Raw genomic sequence first — 13,315 nt, 5'->3', positions numbered from 1 at the left:
GAGATAAGCAAAAAGAAAAGCCCAAACAAAAAATATGATGGCTAAGAATAAGTTATGCACTTACTGCAGTTGATCTCGTCGGATCGGTCAGGGCAGTCGTCGTATCCATCGCACTTTCGCCGGATGTCAATGCAAGTTCCGTCGGAACAGCGGAACTCGTTGCTATGGCATTCTTTGGCGATACCGCGGGTCGAAAAAGAATCATAATAGCAAGTAGAAAAAATATGAGTGAGTATGTGAAACGAGATGAAGATGATCAAGGGACAGTCGACTCGGAATGATCAAAACAAAAACAAACAAAAATGTCAGGGACGAAATGCAATCAATCAGATGACGAACAATCGAATCAGCAGATGCAATGCAACCCCCACCAGCGGCGGTGATCACTTTTTCTCCTTTTTATTTTTGTTTTTTTCCTACCAACTTTCTCTTTTTTTTTGGCGATCGATGGACGAAGATGATTTCGTCAATTTGATTGGCATTCGAAGGCAATAAAAGAGAAAGAAGGGATGAAAGAAACCATAACAAATCCCCCGAAACCCACGACAATCATAGAGACAAAAACACTGACGACACAAACGGACATGGAAGCAAAGGGGGAAAAAAGGGCGTTCGTGCTGAGTGAAAAGGAGATAGAAAAAATATATTTATATTCCACACAAGGCACAATAAAATTGGTGGTGAAAAATGAAAGTGGGCCTTACGAATAACGCAGTCGGCTTCGTCAGAGGAGTCGGCGCACTCGGCGACGCCATTGCACCGCTGAGTGCTGGCGTCGATGCAGGAGCCGTCGCCGCAGCGGAAAGGATTGGACCACGGACACGGCGGGGTCAAGCCTTTTGCGTCACCAAGAAGTTGTAGCGGAGTCGATATGGAAAGCAACAGACAACATTGAGCACACACAAGTAAAAGCCAACGGACACAAAGGCGGAAATATCAGCAGGAAATGGCGATGAATTGGGGAAAGGCAATCAAAAAAAGAAGTAGAAGAAAAACGGGATTCTATCGACTACGGACTACCAAATGGAGTTGAGCGATGATGTGAAACAGTACTCGACAAACTGGCACGTCATTACCGTCTTCATTCACTTTGATAAATACCGTCTGTATCCTAGAATCGTATTTCTCTGCCGCTGCTAATAGCGCGCAATTTATTAACAACTCGTCCGTATTAAATCAAGACTGGCGCTCTGAAAGGGCTTTACGGATCAATAAGTAATCGTTTGATGTTGTTAATACTTCGAGCTCGTTTTTCTTTTGCCTCCTACGCCGGTAATTCGTCGTCAATTTGGGATCGGGGTCACTTTGGATCCTTGTTTTCTTCCTGCTTTTATTTTTGGCGACTGGAAAAGATGGGAAAAAAACCTCAGCAACAACCAGCACTCGTCTAGTCCCGGCCGCTCGGTAGACTTCCGTTGCCGGTTGGCATTGTTCCAACAAAAGTGAAAAAGAGATGGAGGCAAATAAAAAAAATTAAAAAAAAGGACCTCCAAGGCGGGCACATCCAACGTTATAGACCAATCTCTTTATAGCAACTTTCATTTGGAAAGATTCAACCTCCCAAGCTCTTCTTTGCAGCCATTCCCTCCTCTACTCTCCCCCCTACCGAAAATCAATGCTCGATCAAGAGAACCTGTCTTCTTTATTGAGTTCCGGGTCAGCGAACACTACCGAAGGAAGAGCAGGGAGAAAAAAAAGAGAGAGAGAGAAAAAAGGAAAAGATCACTGGATCAATCCGTGAGGTTTTGTAGAGGCGGGAAGAAGATGAAGGAAATATAACGACGTATAGTCGTATATAGTGGGATTTGATGAAGCCAAAGTCCGGCTTCTTATTAGAGACCAGAAAGTCTTAAAGGAAACAAAAAAAATAATAACCGAGGCGCAAAAAGAACTTGCGAAAAGGGCAATATGGGATGGTTGTTGTCCTCTTTTCCTCCCGCAACAAAGTCGATTTACTATGTAAAGCCTCCTATGGTAAATGGTGCCGGCATAATGAATTTTGCAGCTTTTCTTGTTGGTTGAATGTCCGAGTCTATTATTATGTAGGCGACTCTGGCAAGTGAGAAAAGAGTGAACAAGACTTACGAGTGTTTCTAACTAGTTTGCGCAAAAAAAAGGGGGAGCAAGAAATTTAGCAAGAACAGCAATCCCATCTTCTTTCGCCTATTCTCTTTTACTGCGTAGAGTATAGTCGGCATAAACCATGATATCCATATACTATACTATACTCACACACACACACACACACAGGATATAGCTTGTAGTATGTATACGTTTGTTGACTGAACATTTTCAGTTCTCTCTATCCTTATCCTCCGGATATGGTAATCTAGTCCTACGGTCTACATATATAAGGTTGAATCTAATGCAGTTGCTCCAAGCCCACAGTATATTATACTGCTCATGAAGAGTCTGGCGAGCTGTCTGCATGCATTCGGGCCGTCTCAGCAATATCCGAGCATACTGCCTCGTCTAAAGGGAGGGCCAACGAGATTTAAGCGCTGAGAGCAAAAGTAGAGAGAGAAACGATGGCTCGCTGAATGGGCAAACATGATTCCATCAGCGGATATATGGCCCACTGGAAAAAAATAAAATGGGCTTCTCCAATGTACTACCACAACAAAAACGGACGTCTGTTTCTCTTGTGGTGCCCACTAGCGTAATTCGAGCCCAGTTCATTTCTTTCTTTCTTTCTCAAATGAGAAATCCAAGAATTTGAACGAGTGTAGGTTTTGGTTTGGTTGCGGCCATTTAGTTCTTGTGAACCGCCGGCCTCACTTGAACCATTGAAATGATGTAAGTAGACACAACCAGATGATGTTGATTACGAATTAAAAAGAAGGAGCGGAAAGAAGAAGGCGGATCGTGGAAAGAAAAAAAAAAAAAGAAGAAAACCTACTGCAGTTGTCCTCGTCGCTTGCGTCACTGCAGTCGGGCACGTTGTCGCAACGGAAATGTCGCCCGACACACGAACCGTTGTCGCACTGGAATTCGTCCGAGCGACAATTCGAAGATGAGCCTACACCTCCAGCAGACGAATCGACTACTGGAGGAGCGGCTGTGGGACCGGGAGTGGGTTCAATCGTCACCACATTGGAAGGCGTCGTCGATTCCGTCACAACTAAACTCATCGGCACGGGTGGAGTTGGATGTTTTTAAAAAATGATTTTTGAGGGGCAGCAGATTTGATAACGAGACAGTGACATAACAAAAGACACAAACATTGACAAGAAGTTAGTGATCGTGCTAGGACGCATATACACAATCATTACACCGTCACCAGAACAGAAACTTCCACCACTGAAACCTCCACCATTGAGCCTTTTGATTGCGATGGATTGATTCGGATTGCAATTAATTTGCGTCGCACGTTACGGCTCGGTTTCCATGGCTGATTGGAATGTTGAAAATAATCCTGGTAACCCACTATAGTCTAGTACTAAATGACTGGCGCCGGGAATATAATAACTGTTTACGATAGACTTTTGGTAAATGAGGTCAAAGATTCCACGCATCACTGGAGGTAGAAAAAACCCGTCTCGACTCTAATCAAAAGAGCTGGTCGTCGATTACGTGCGATGTTCGTGTTAAACCCGACTAGGAACAACCCCGATGAAAAGAAATGATTCGAGACACGGTGGGATATCTAATAAGAATATATGATAAAAACAAAAAATTATGCGCTGGAGAGAGAGACTGTTATCATCTGGAACCTGAAAATCATCTGTCGATGATCGGCACCGACAATTTAAGATTTCCTGGAGCGCATTGTTAACTTTGGAAACTTAATGAAGTAGGGGAACTTCAAAAACAACAGCAACAGCAGGAGCACAGGAGCGTCAATTGCAACAAAGGCGACGATAGGTTAGACGATCGAAACCGTCAGATCCACACGCTCCATCCGTGTCTTATGGCGCTACCCCCTCGCTCTCTGAGTCGCTCTTTACATACGAGAGGAGGCCCCATACAGTCTCAACTGTAGAATATGGTATGGCATCAAGTAACCCGATGATTCCAGACACACCGGGAACGCTGAGCGTCCCAACCGACGGCATGAAATTCAGGTCAAGATTTCCGATGTATTAAAAAAAAAGAGATGACGACGACGACGCTATACATTCGAAATTCGACCCAGCTGGATTGCAACCCCCAGACTTTGGCTCCTCCTTCCATTCAATCTAACGGCAGCTCAAAAATCAGTTGATAACGCGATGCTGGCACACGGCGTCATAATTGCCTTGCAAGGCCCTTCCTGATTTTTCTTTCTTTTCCTACTCGTTTCGTTCCTCATCTTTTAGCCTTTTCCGAGGGGGGAATAAATTAGTGACTAACTCTCTTAGATGAAACGCCGATCACACACGCTATACAGATGCCCAAGTCGATCGTATAATGCTAATTAACTGAGAATGACTTGGCCCCGAAAGATGGAAGTCTCATCAGCCTATGGAGATTTAAGGAGCCGGGAGAGAAAGTAGAGCCGAGGACAGCACGAGATGCGAAGGACGACGCGGAAAATATTTAAAAAGAAAACGGTTTGTGTTAATATACCCTCGCAAAGGTATTCGTCGGCTCCATTGGGACACTCGGTGACCATGTTACACCTGACCGAAACGGGTAAGCAGAGCCCATTACCGCAATTGAACAGATCGGGTCGATTGTCAGAGCAGTCTCTATCTGTCGGTCGTGGTGTGGTAGTCGGCATGCAGCAGGGGTCAGATGAATGAATGAGAAAGCCATCGAGGTTAAGCAGATGAGATCAAATAATCATGCAAATGAATCAGGTTGAAAATGATATTTAAAAAAAAAAGCTCAGTTAATTCAATGAATAATGAGGAATGATTTAAGCTGATGGTAGTAGAAAGAATGTTTAACAGTCGATGTATACCGCAATCAACTTCGTCGGAGCCGTCGATGCAATCGTCGATCGAGTCGCATTTTTGCCATTGCGGAATGCACTGGACCTTTGTACTACTTCCAGTGCCACCGGAACCTGGCACGGGCCGGCCGGATGAAAGGCACTTGAATTGATTGCTCGGACAAGTCGCAGCCGCTGTGGTATACACCATGTCATTTTAGGTACGTACAGCAGTCAAGGATGTGTTTGGTTTTTTTAGGTTGCGTTTGTTGATCGTATCGTGATGATGACGATCGTAATTAGTTACAAGGGCCAGCAAAGAGGGAAGTAGCAGCATGCAAATGGAGAAAAAAAAAGCAGCATCGAATATGATGAGAATGATGAACTAGCATGTTGAACTACGGTACATGTTTCATGCACCGATGAGTGAAAAAGAGCTTGAAAGATGTTTGATTGCAAGACTTACGGCAGTTGGCCTCGTCAGACTGGTCGGTTGGGCAGTCCACTTTGCCATCGCATCGCATGCGGACGTCGATGCAGGAGCCAAAGTCGCATTGCCACTGATCCTTGGAACAGACTGGGTGGCGAGTCATTAATCCAGAGAGAAATTAAAAAGAGAAAAATCACATTAGCACGAGCTGAGCACGAGAGCGTGAACTAGGCACCGCTGGCCAAAAATGGGTGTAACGCATAGAAAATCCAATTTGGCAGCACTTTGCAAAGGGAGCTGTTTACTGGGAAACAATTATAAGATGGGGAAATGTTGCCACACATGATGGATTAATACGAAACTTTTAGACATTTTCTGTTTTGGTAATAAATTCAATTTTCTTTTGACTGATTGAATGAGGAAATATTCCGACTGTGGATTCAAAGTGTCAAGGAAAAAGTGCTGAAATTTATGTACTAGCCTCTCTATATTTACACCGTCGGAATTATTACGGGGGCTCTGGAATGAGCTGGTTAGCGGGAGCAAGGCGGAAGAGCGCATCAGTTAAATTGATAAGAAACTGCCGCTCGGGTAAAAAAGGAAAAAAAGTTTGTCACTTACGGCATCCGATTTCGTCGCTGCCGTCTTGGCAGTGCTCTCGGCCGTCACAGCGCTGAGCAATGGCGATGCAAGTCTTATCGGTCTTGCACTGGAACTCGCCGGCCTGGCACGGTTCAGGTCCTGCAATGTACAACGTTGACGCATTTTCAATTCCGAAGTGAAATTAGAGAGTGAATCATCATCGTCGCATGATCCTCGACAACTTTTTGATCTCACACTTCACAGACTCTTTAACTCTCTCTCCTCTCCGTTTATTCTGGTGTCCGGCGTCACATTCCGAGGCCGTTTGAATTTTGGCGCCTCTCCCATGCACAAACACATAAAACGTGTAAAAACACAGCAGCCAGAGCGCATTCTCATTCAGCAACAAAAATGCTTTGTTGTTGTTGTTCAGGAGCTTGTATGTATACATACAGATCAATCAAGGGGCTTTGGGATAGGCCGGCGTCGTATCAAGACAGCCGGCCATAAGCCAAGCCCATCCATATTAGACAGAAACACGTAAATGCAAAACGGAAATGCGGAGCTCACCATTCGATGAGCTTTTATAAGCTTTTAGCTCTTTTTGTCTTTTCAATGCCAAAATAGCGGGTAACGTACCTGATGTTGGTGGTTGTGGGCAGTTCAACTCGTCGGAGAAGTCGGGACAGTCGGCCCGTCCGTCGCACTGCCTAGAGGCATCATCCAGGCATGTCACTCCGTCACTACATTGAAAGCCTTGGCAAGCAGCCGGTGTTGTCGGCGGTTCTGTATTTTTTTTTTTTTTTTTTTTTTTTTGTCAGCATCCAGCCAGCAATCCATCCATCCATGCAAGCATGCCATATTTCCGGGTTTTTATTTATTATTAATTAAACAAGGTGTTAATTGATTCAACACTTTGAGGACACGACACACACAAACACGACAAGCAACAAATAAAACAAAACACACGAGCAGACGATTATCACAGGACAAAGACATTTTTTTCCGGTGCGGATGCATCCGCAATTCCGCATTGTTTTTTTGGATAGCCAAACTAAACAAGGCACGTAGAATTTGGACACAATCACACAATCAAAAACGTGATGTGTTGTTGTTTGAGTTAACGCCAAATTATAGACGGCGGTCAGATTTCACGCAATTAACCGTCACGCCAAAATGGCGGATGATCGCTTGTCCGACCGATTAACGGATTCGATGAAATAAAACTACACAAAAAGATGGAAAGAAATAACTTACCAAAGATACAATTTTCTTCGTCTTCACCATTGGGACAGTCGTCGTATCTGTCGCACGTTCTGGTTTTGTCAATGCACTGGTTGTTGTTACACTTGAACTCGTCGCTTCGACATTCTAAGGATCATAAAAATGTTTGTGAAAAACCCGAAATTAATAATTAATGAAAAAGGAAATCCCTTTAAGGATTGTCATAGCCTTAAGACGCGAAAGAAATTGGCTAGAAAAATCATTAGGCAGTCTGTACGGCGACGACCTTCTTTTCTAATTAACTGATTTAATGATTCAATTAAATACATAGATACCTTTGGCCGATCTGTGGCCTTTGGCTTTTTGGGCCAGAGCTGACCTTGATGACTCCACTAAAATCACGCAAAGAAAAAACCAGACGAACAACGACGAGCCGACGGGCTTCATGTTGACGTTGAACCGTCCTCAAGTGAAAGAGAAAACGAAACGACGGAGATCGTAGCCGATTGAATCGGGAAAACGGTACACGCAGAAGAAAAAAATGAAATAGCGGCACGAGCGGACAGATCCGGTTTTTTCTTTTTTTAAAAAGAAGAATTTTTCCGAGGTGCCGGTGATTACAAATTGATTTCGATTGTGGAAAATGCTACAGCACACTAACACCGCCACTGGGCCGCTGCTGGACAGGGCACTGGACTGCACGACTGCACGACCGATATAATAATAATTCAAGGCAGACGAGGAGAACCAGAACCCGGACGGGATAGAGGGAAGAGGGTGGGGATTCTTGTTCGATTGGATCACAACACACACAGCAGCAGCAGCAGCAGCAGCAGCGAGCGCGGAATTAAATTTCTTCCTCGTCGTCGTTTCGGCTCGTCTCGTTCAAACGAAATGTAAATGGATTCCGACGAAAAAGAACCGAGAGAGAAAAAAGGAATGAGGTGTGTGCGAGAAGAGAAGAAAAAGGAATCCCAACCAGAAAAAAAAAATTATGAACGGCAGCAGCACCGAACAACCACAACAACAACAACAACTTTGGCTGTATGGGTGCTGCTAATAATTCCGATGTGTTTTCTCGTTTATTTTAAAGAGTCAAATGCGAGTCAGGGGCTCCAGCCACAAAGACGATCGGGAGGATGACGGGCCGACGCCAAAGATTAAGGCCGGATCACGCGTGATTCCCCAAAAATGCTATTACTCTCTTCTTTCCTTTCTTTTTTCTTTCTCCCGAGTTATTATAGAAAGGCGGGTTGATCCGTTGGCGAACGCCCGAACACGAACGATCACGAATCCCGGGAATAAAAGCACACGGACAGGGCAGCTGCAGCACAGCGCCACACACACAATATCCCTCTTAAATTGCGTCCGATTCGGAGGAGGAGGAGGAGAGAACAACAACAACAACATCAACAACAACAACAACATCAACAACAACAGCGGTTATATGCGCTCCAGTGTACGGCCGCACGTAACACGCACCGTCTATGAAAATCTTTTCTTCTTTATTTCTCCCCCGAGGGGGGAAAATGAATCGTTTGGGATTTTTGTTTTTCTCTTCTCCTATTTTTATATTGTTTTGTTCTTCTCTTTGTGATTTGTGCTTGCAGCCTAGCGTTCAACAATCACGATCAACAGGGAATCATCATCATAATCATTCAATAATTCATCATCTTTGCCGTTGTTGCCTCTTTTTCTTCCTCGTTCGTGAAAGATGCGGGAATTTGGAAAGCGGGAAAATAAAATAAGTCGAGTTAAATCAATCGCAGCACTTTACGCATAGATGAATTTTTTAGAATTTGCCCCGAATGTTCGTCAAATGATTACGGCACACGGACGCAGACACACGGATTGAGGTCAAACACTTTTGTGGTGGCGATGATTGCACCTAACGGGGGGTAAAAAACACCCCCGAAAAGTTCCCGTTGGAGAGTAATCAAGGAAAAATTGCTCGTAGCAATTCTTCCGGGTAAAATTTGGACAATGGAAGCTGAACAGGTTTTTCCTCGACTTGTGAAAGGAGAATGGCGAAGTGTGCGAAAAAAAACGAACAGAAGATAAGAGAGCGCGCAGCAAACCGGAGCTCGGGACGGTCAGAGTCAGACTGATGAGAGAAGATTCAGATGATGGAAGGAAAGGAGCGCAGCAGTGCGAGCCCATCCAACCAGCAACCCGCCTTTTGCTTTTCCTGGGCTGCTGCGCATCTCTCCTACAAATATCCCATTCTTTCTTTCTCTCTCTATATATATATTATACTACCGTCTACACAGTCGCTGCTGAAAGTACTACTCCATTACTCCGGCGGGGACCTCCTTCACGCGGGATTCTCTCTCCCGCTTCCCCCCCAGTTTTTTTTTATTCTTCTTCTCTTTCAGCGCTGCCCTTTCGGCTTCTGTTCGGATGATGACTCGGCATTGGAAGCCGCTGTGTTTTCTACGTACGTCACACACGTGTAATATATATAAAAAGGTGCCCAAAAGAAAGAAGATGAGCCAGCGGGAGGGAGGGGAAGAAAAAATAAAAAATAAAAATGATCCGACGAAACTTGGCATCAGACGAAGAAAAAGCAGCAACTGGAAATGGTAGAAATCACCCGCCTACAGTTGAGCTACTCAATCGGGTGATGAACCAAAAAGATGTTGGCCTAGACTCGAGCTGCTTGTATAGAAAAACTGACAAGCAAGTGAACCGTGACGTCGTTATCATAACATGGGGGGACCACCAAAATGACGTTTCTCCTTCTTCGGAGCTTAGCTTCTTCTTCTGCTGTGTACTATTACTTACATTCACTTGTTCACATGTCGACCTATTGACGTTGGCCCAACCCATACGTTCACAACCTTTGGCTTATCCCCGACTCTTTTATAGCGACTCTACAACGTGAGGCCGTCTATTACACATACGCTAGGGCTCTATACAAGAAGGGGTAACCCCATTTCTGTTCTGCCGAACCCCTTTTCTCATTCTATTCATTCATTTGCCTACTCATCGCTCCAACTTTGACAATGCGGGAGGACCACAACAGTCAACATTCCGCCCGTGTGTTTGTCTCTTTTTTATTTTCCTGATTTCGTGACTTTCGGCCGTGACTGCTGGAATTTACTTCAATGCTCTTGTCTTTTCCCCACCAGCAGGCACCATCCATCGAGTGGCATCGACCCACATTTAAGCCCAAATGTGGTGGTGCTGGTGGTGGAGCAAGAAACATTATGACAAGTGAAAATCTACCCAAAGAGAAAAAAAAAGTGAGAAAGCGGGAAAAAACTCTCTCATCACCTTTGACCCCCGAGAACAACAACACCAATTGTCATCTTGAACGTTGTTAAATACAGGGGGATTCTGCGGAGAGAAACGCGAGGAGGAAACCAGGGCGGAGCGTTTCTTTTTTCACGCCCAAATTAAAAAAGGAAGAAGGAGAAATAAATGTTTCAGTTGCTGACGACATTAATGGCTACACGGAATTAGGGAGGGCGATGGACCGCCTATGTACGTTATGAAGTGGTGATGAAAGAGTTAAAAGATTTCGTTGGAACGGGATCAGGTGACGGGTGACGTGCGGGCGGTCGAGCGGCCGTTCAGTCGACTGGTTATTCAATGGGACGCCGGGTCACACGATACTTTTCCTTTCTTTCACGCGCATTCCTCCTTGTGTAATTAAGAATTTCCTATCGTGTCAACACATTTCAACTTGTTGACTGTACCCTACGAGGCGTGGATGATTTTTAAATTTTCGAGCTTTTATCCGAATATTTAAAAAGCGCGCTTAAAAATTTTTTACGCAAAATAAGGCGAGGCGAATGATGGATGCGAAGAGAATAATAAAATAAAATAAAATAAAATGATTGGATGTGTACCTGTGACGATGCAATTACTTTCGTCTTCTCCATCTGAACAGTCGGCCTGACCGTTGCAGAAAACGGAAAAGGGCAGACACCGGCCATCGCAACTGAATTCGTCCTCTTGGCAACCTTCTCGTGAGCAAAGGGAAGAAGAAAAATGAAGAAAAAATCCAAACGATTTATACAAATGATTCGAAATAAAAGAAAAAAAAAAGAAATGAAAGGAATAATAATCAGCAAATGCCCTGAATCGACCATTAAAGGCTAATCAATCAGCTCCCACTGATCATTTATATACATAATAAAGGCGAGCAGTATAAAGATAGCGGCGGACATGATCCGCAATCATGGGAGGAATGGACGAGTAGCCGAGAACCAACTGGCCGGCTCAACAGACACTGCATATACGCACTCATCATCCATCATCGTTTTACAAATGATTACGTTTTGATGGTGGAGAGTCGAGACTCATGCCCGCATCACTCGTCCAGCTCCCATGGAAATCAGCTGATAGATATTAAGTCTTTCTTTCTCCCTTTTGTTGTTGTCCGTCTTGTCTGTCTCCGCTGTCTGAATGCCTGTTTGAATGTCTGCTGGTTGCTTATGTAGTAGAGAGAAAAAAAGGCTCCCATCATTCATGCCACCAATCCAAACGGCTATCTGACGACCTCAGCAGTCGGCACTCAAACATCTATTCATGTCTGAGCTCCTTCCGGAGCAGAACTTGCACAACATTCTCGCAACCAAAGCCTTTCCTTCCACTTTCTCCCATGGCCAAGAGAGTCGATACAGTATTATACAGACAAATAATGCAGTCAGACAAATGGAAATTCATTTCCTTATGAATACATGTCAAACCTGCAGACGGTGGCGTCACCAGACCTTGCCGACGGTGTTTGATTGATGTAAATCAGTCAGTTGAAAAATACAAAACAATAAAACGACGATGCCGGAATTTCGCCATTTACATATTACGAGGTGCGTCATTTTTTCTCCCCCCCTAGCTCAATCACTCATTCCACGCCCTGTGACAACCGACCTTGACGTCATGGATCCTTATGACACGTTCAAATTCCAGTTGGAAATAATATTCAGAAGGAAACTGCTGAGAACTATAAAAGGATGTTGAAATTGAATCAATTACCAACGGGTGGTGGCTCTGGGGTCGTCGTTGTAGTTGTTGTAGTTGTTGTTGGTTTAGTTGTTGTGGTGGTGGTTGTTGTCGTCGTCGGTGCTGGAGTCGTGGTTGTGGTGGTGGTAGTTGTTGTCGTTGTTGTCGTCGTCGGATCCGGAGCGTTGGTGCTGGTCACCGCAACGGAGCAACCCTCCTCGTCGTCGCCTTCTGGACACTTGACGATTCCGTCGCACTGATCTTCCTCACAATAAGATAAACCGTTGGGTCCTCGACATTTGGTTTTGATGTCTCCACGGCAGTCCAGCTCTTCCGGTGCTGGTTCAGAACCGTCCGGTTGAGATGGGGGCGCTACCAATAAAAAATCATTCATCATCCAATATTATAATATGTCATTGAAATATTAAAACCGAGAAATACAACAAAACAAACTGTGTGGAGAAAGGTGAAAAATTATTGGAGATACCAGGCCATATAAAGATCGAAGTTAAGGAGGAGTCGACCTTTGTCTATTTTATCATTTCCCTTTATACGAGTGTCTGTTGTTTATCAATTTTTTATTCCGATTGTGAGGATCGAGATGACAGCTGGATTGAATTTGCTACATATGGATATACAAAAGCTGCTGCTGCTGCTGCATCAACTCAGGTGTGATCGATTGATTGGAACAACAAACACAAATACCGGACGGGTGGTGGTGGTGGTGTTGTTTTTATGTGATAGTAACAAAACTAGACAAACAAATACAACACACCCGTCTGTCCATCCCGTCGTCCATTATTGTATTATCAAGGATGTGAGGATGGACTGAGGCAGGGATTTGTTTGCCGGGACTTGATGGACTAGCGAGGGCGTCCTAATAGCGAGACCCTCTCTCTTTCTCGCCTCTAATAATCTTTCATCATCCCCTTTTTTTCTTTCTCATTCTTTCCATCTATTTTCATCCCTGGCGTTCTGTTTATGATCACGTGGACATGTCCGTCCATGGGCACGTTCCATTGACTTTGTTGAGTGATGGAGTGATGAAACTCGAGATGATTACCATCAAACCCAGGCATAAAACAAAATAACAGAAGAGAGAAGAAAAAACCTTTTCGAGGGGAGGAAAAAGGAGGGAAATGATGAAGAGATCCTCCTCTTCCTAAAAAAGGCCATTCCAACGCCCACCATTGTTATGGACGCGTGTGTCGGCCGGTCACGAAACAAAAAATTGGAAGAGGAAAAAAAACAGGCAAAAGAAAGGCAAGAAATCA

General features: G+C 44.4%; 1 protein-coding gene across 19 annotated transcripts in view; it reads right to left on the bottom strand.

Moving 5' to 3' along the window:
• The window catches only part of LOC124343114 (basement membrane-specific heparan sulfate proteoglycan core protein-like), a 59,774-nt gene that overhangs the window by 25,716 nt on the left and 20,743 nt on the right, over window positions 1-13,315 (bottom strand). For 10 of the 19 annotated variants that reach the window (XM_046796219.1, XM_046796206.1, XM_046796207.1 and 7 more), the window contains exons 7-15: window positions 12,075-12,413; window positions 10,946-11,059; window positions 7,125-7,238; window positions 6,507-6,653; window positions 5,907-6,026; window positions 5,322-5,432; window positions 2,900-3,121; window positions 705-836; window positions 65-172 (exon numbers count right to left, since the gene is read on the bottom strand). In XM_046796219.1, the coding sequence (XP_046652175.1) occupies window positions 65-172; window positions 705-836; window positions 2,900-3,121; window positions 5,322-5,432; window positions 5,907-6,026; window positions 6,507-6,653; window positions 7,125-7,238; window positions 10,946-11,059; window positions 12,075-12,413 (1,407 nt within the window). Of the gene's footprint in view, window positions 1-64; window positions 173-704; window positions 837-2,899; window positions 3,122-4,548; window positions 4,675-4,885; window positions 5,051-5,321; window positions 5,433-5,906; window positions 6,027-6,506; window positions 6,654-7,124; window positions 7,239-7,426; window positions 9,188-10,945; window positions 11,060-12,074; window positions 12,414-13,315 lie in introns of those variants that run through there. The other 9 variants (XM_046796221.1, XM_046796222.1, XM_046796208.1 and 6 more) reach the window with 8 other exon arrangements.

The sequence above is a fragment of the Daphnia pulicaria genome, chromosome 6 (genome assembly GCF_021234035.1).
Source record: "Daphnia pulicaria isolate SC F1-1A chromosome 6, SC_F0-13Bv2, whole genome shotgun sequence".
Taxonomy (NCBI): Eukaryota; Metazoa; Arthropoda; class Branchiopoda; order Diplostraca; family Daphniidae; genus Daphnia; species Daphnia pulicaria.
The sequence above is the reverse complement of the archived record's forward strand: the minus strand, read 5'-3'. Positions and strand labels throughout refer to the sequence as shown.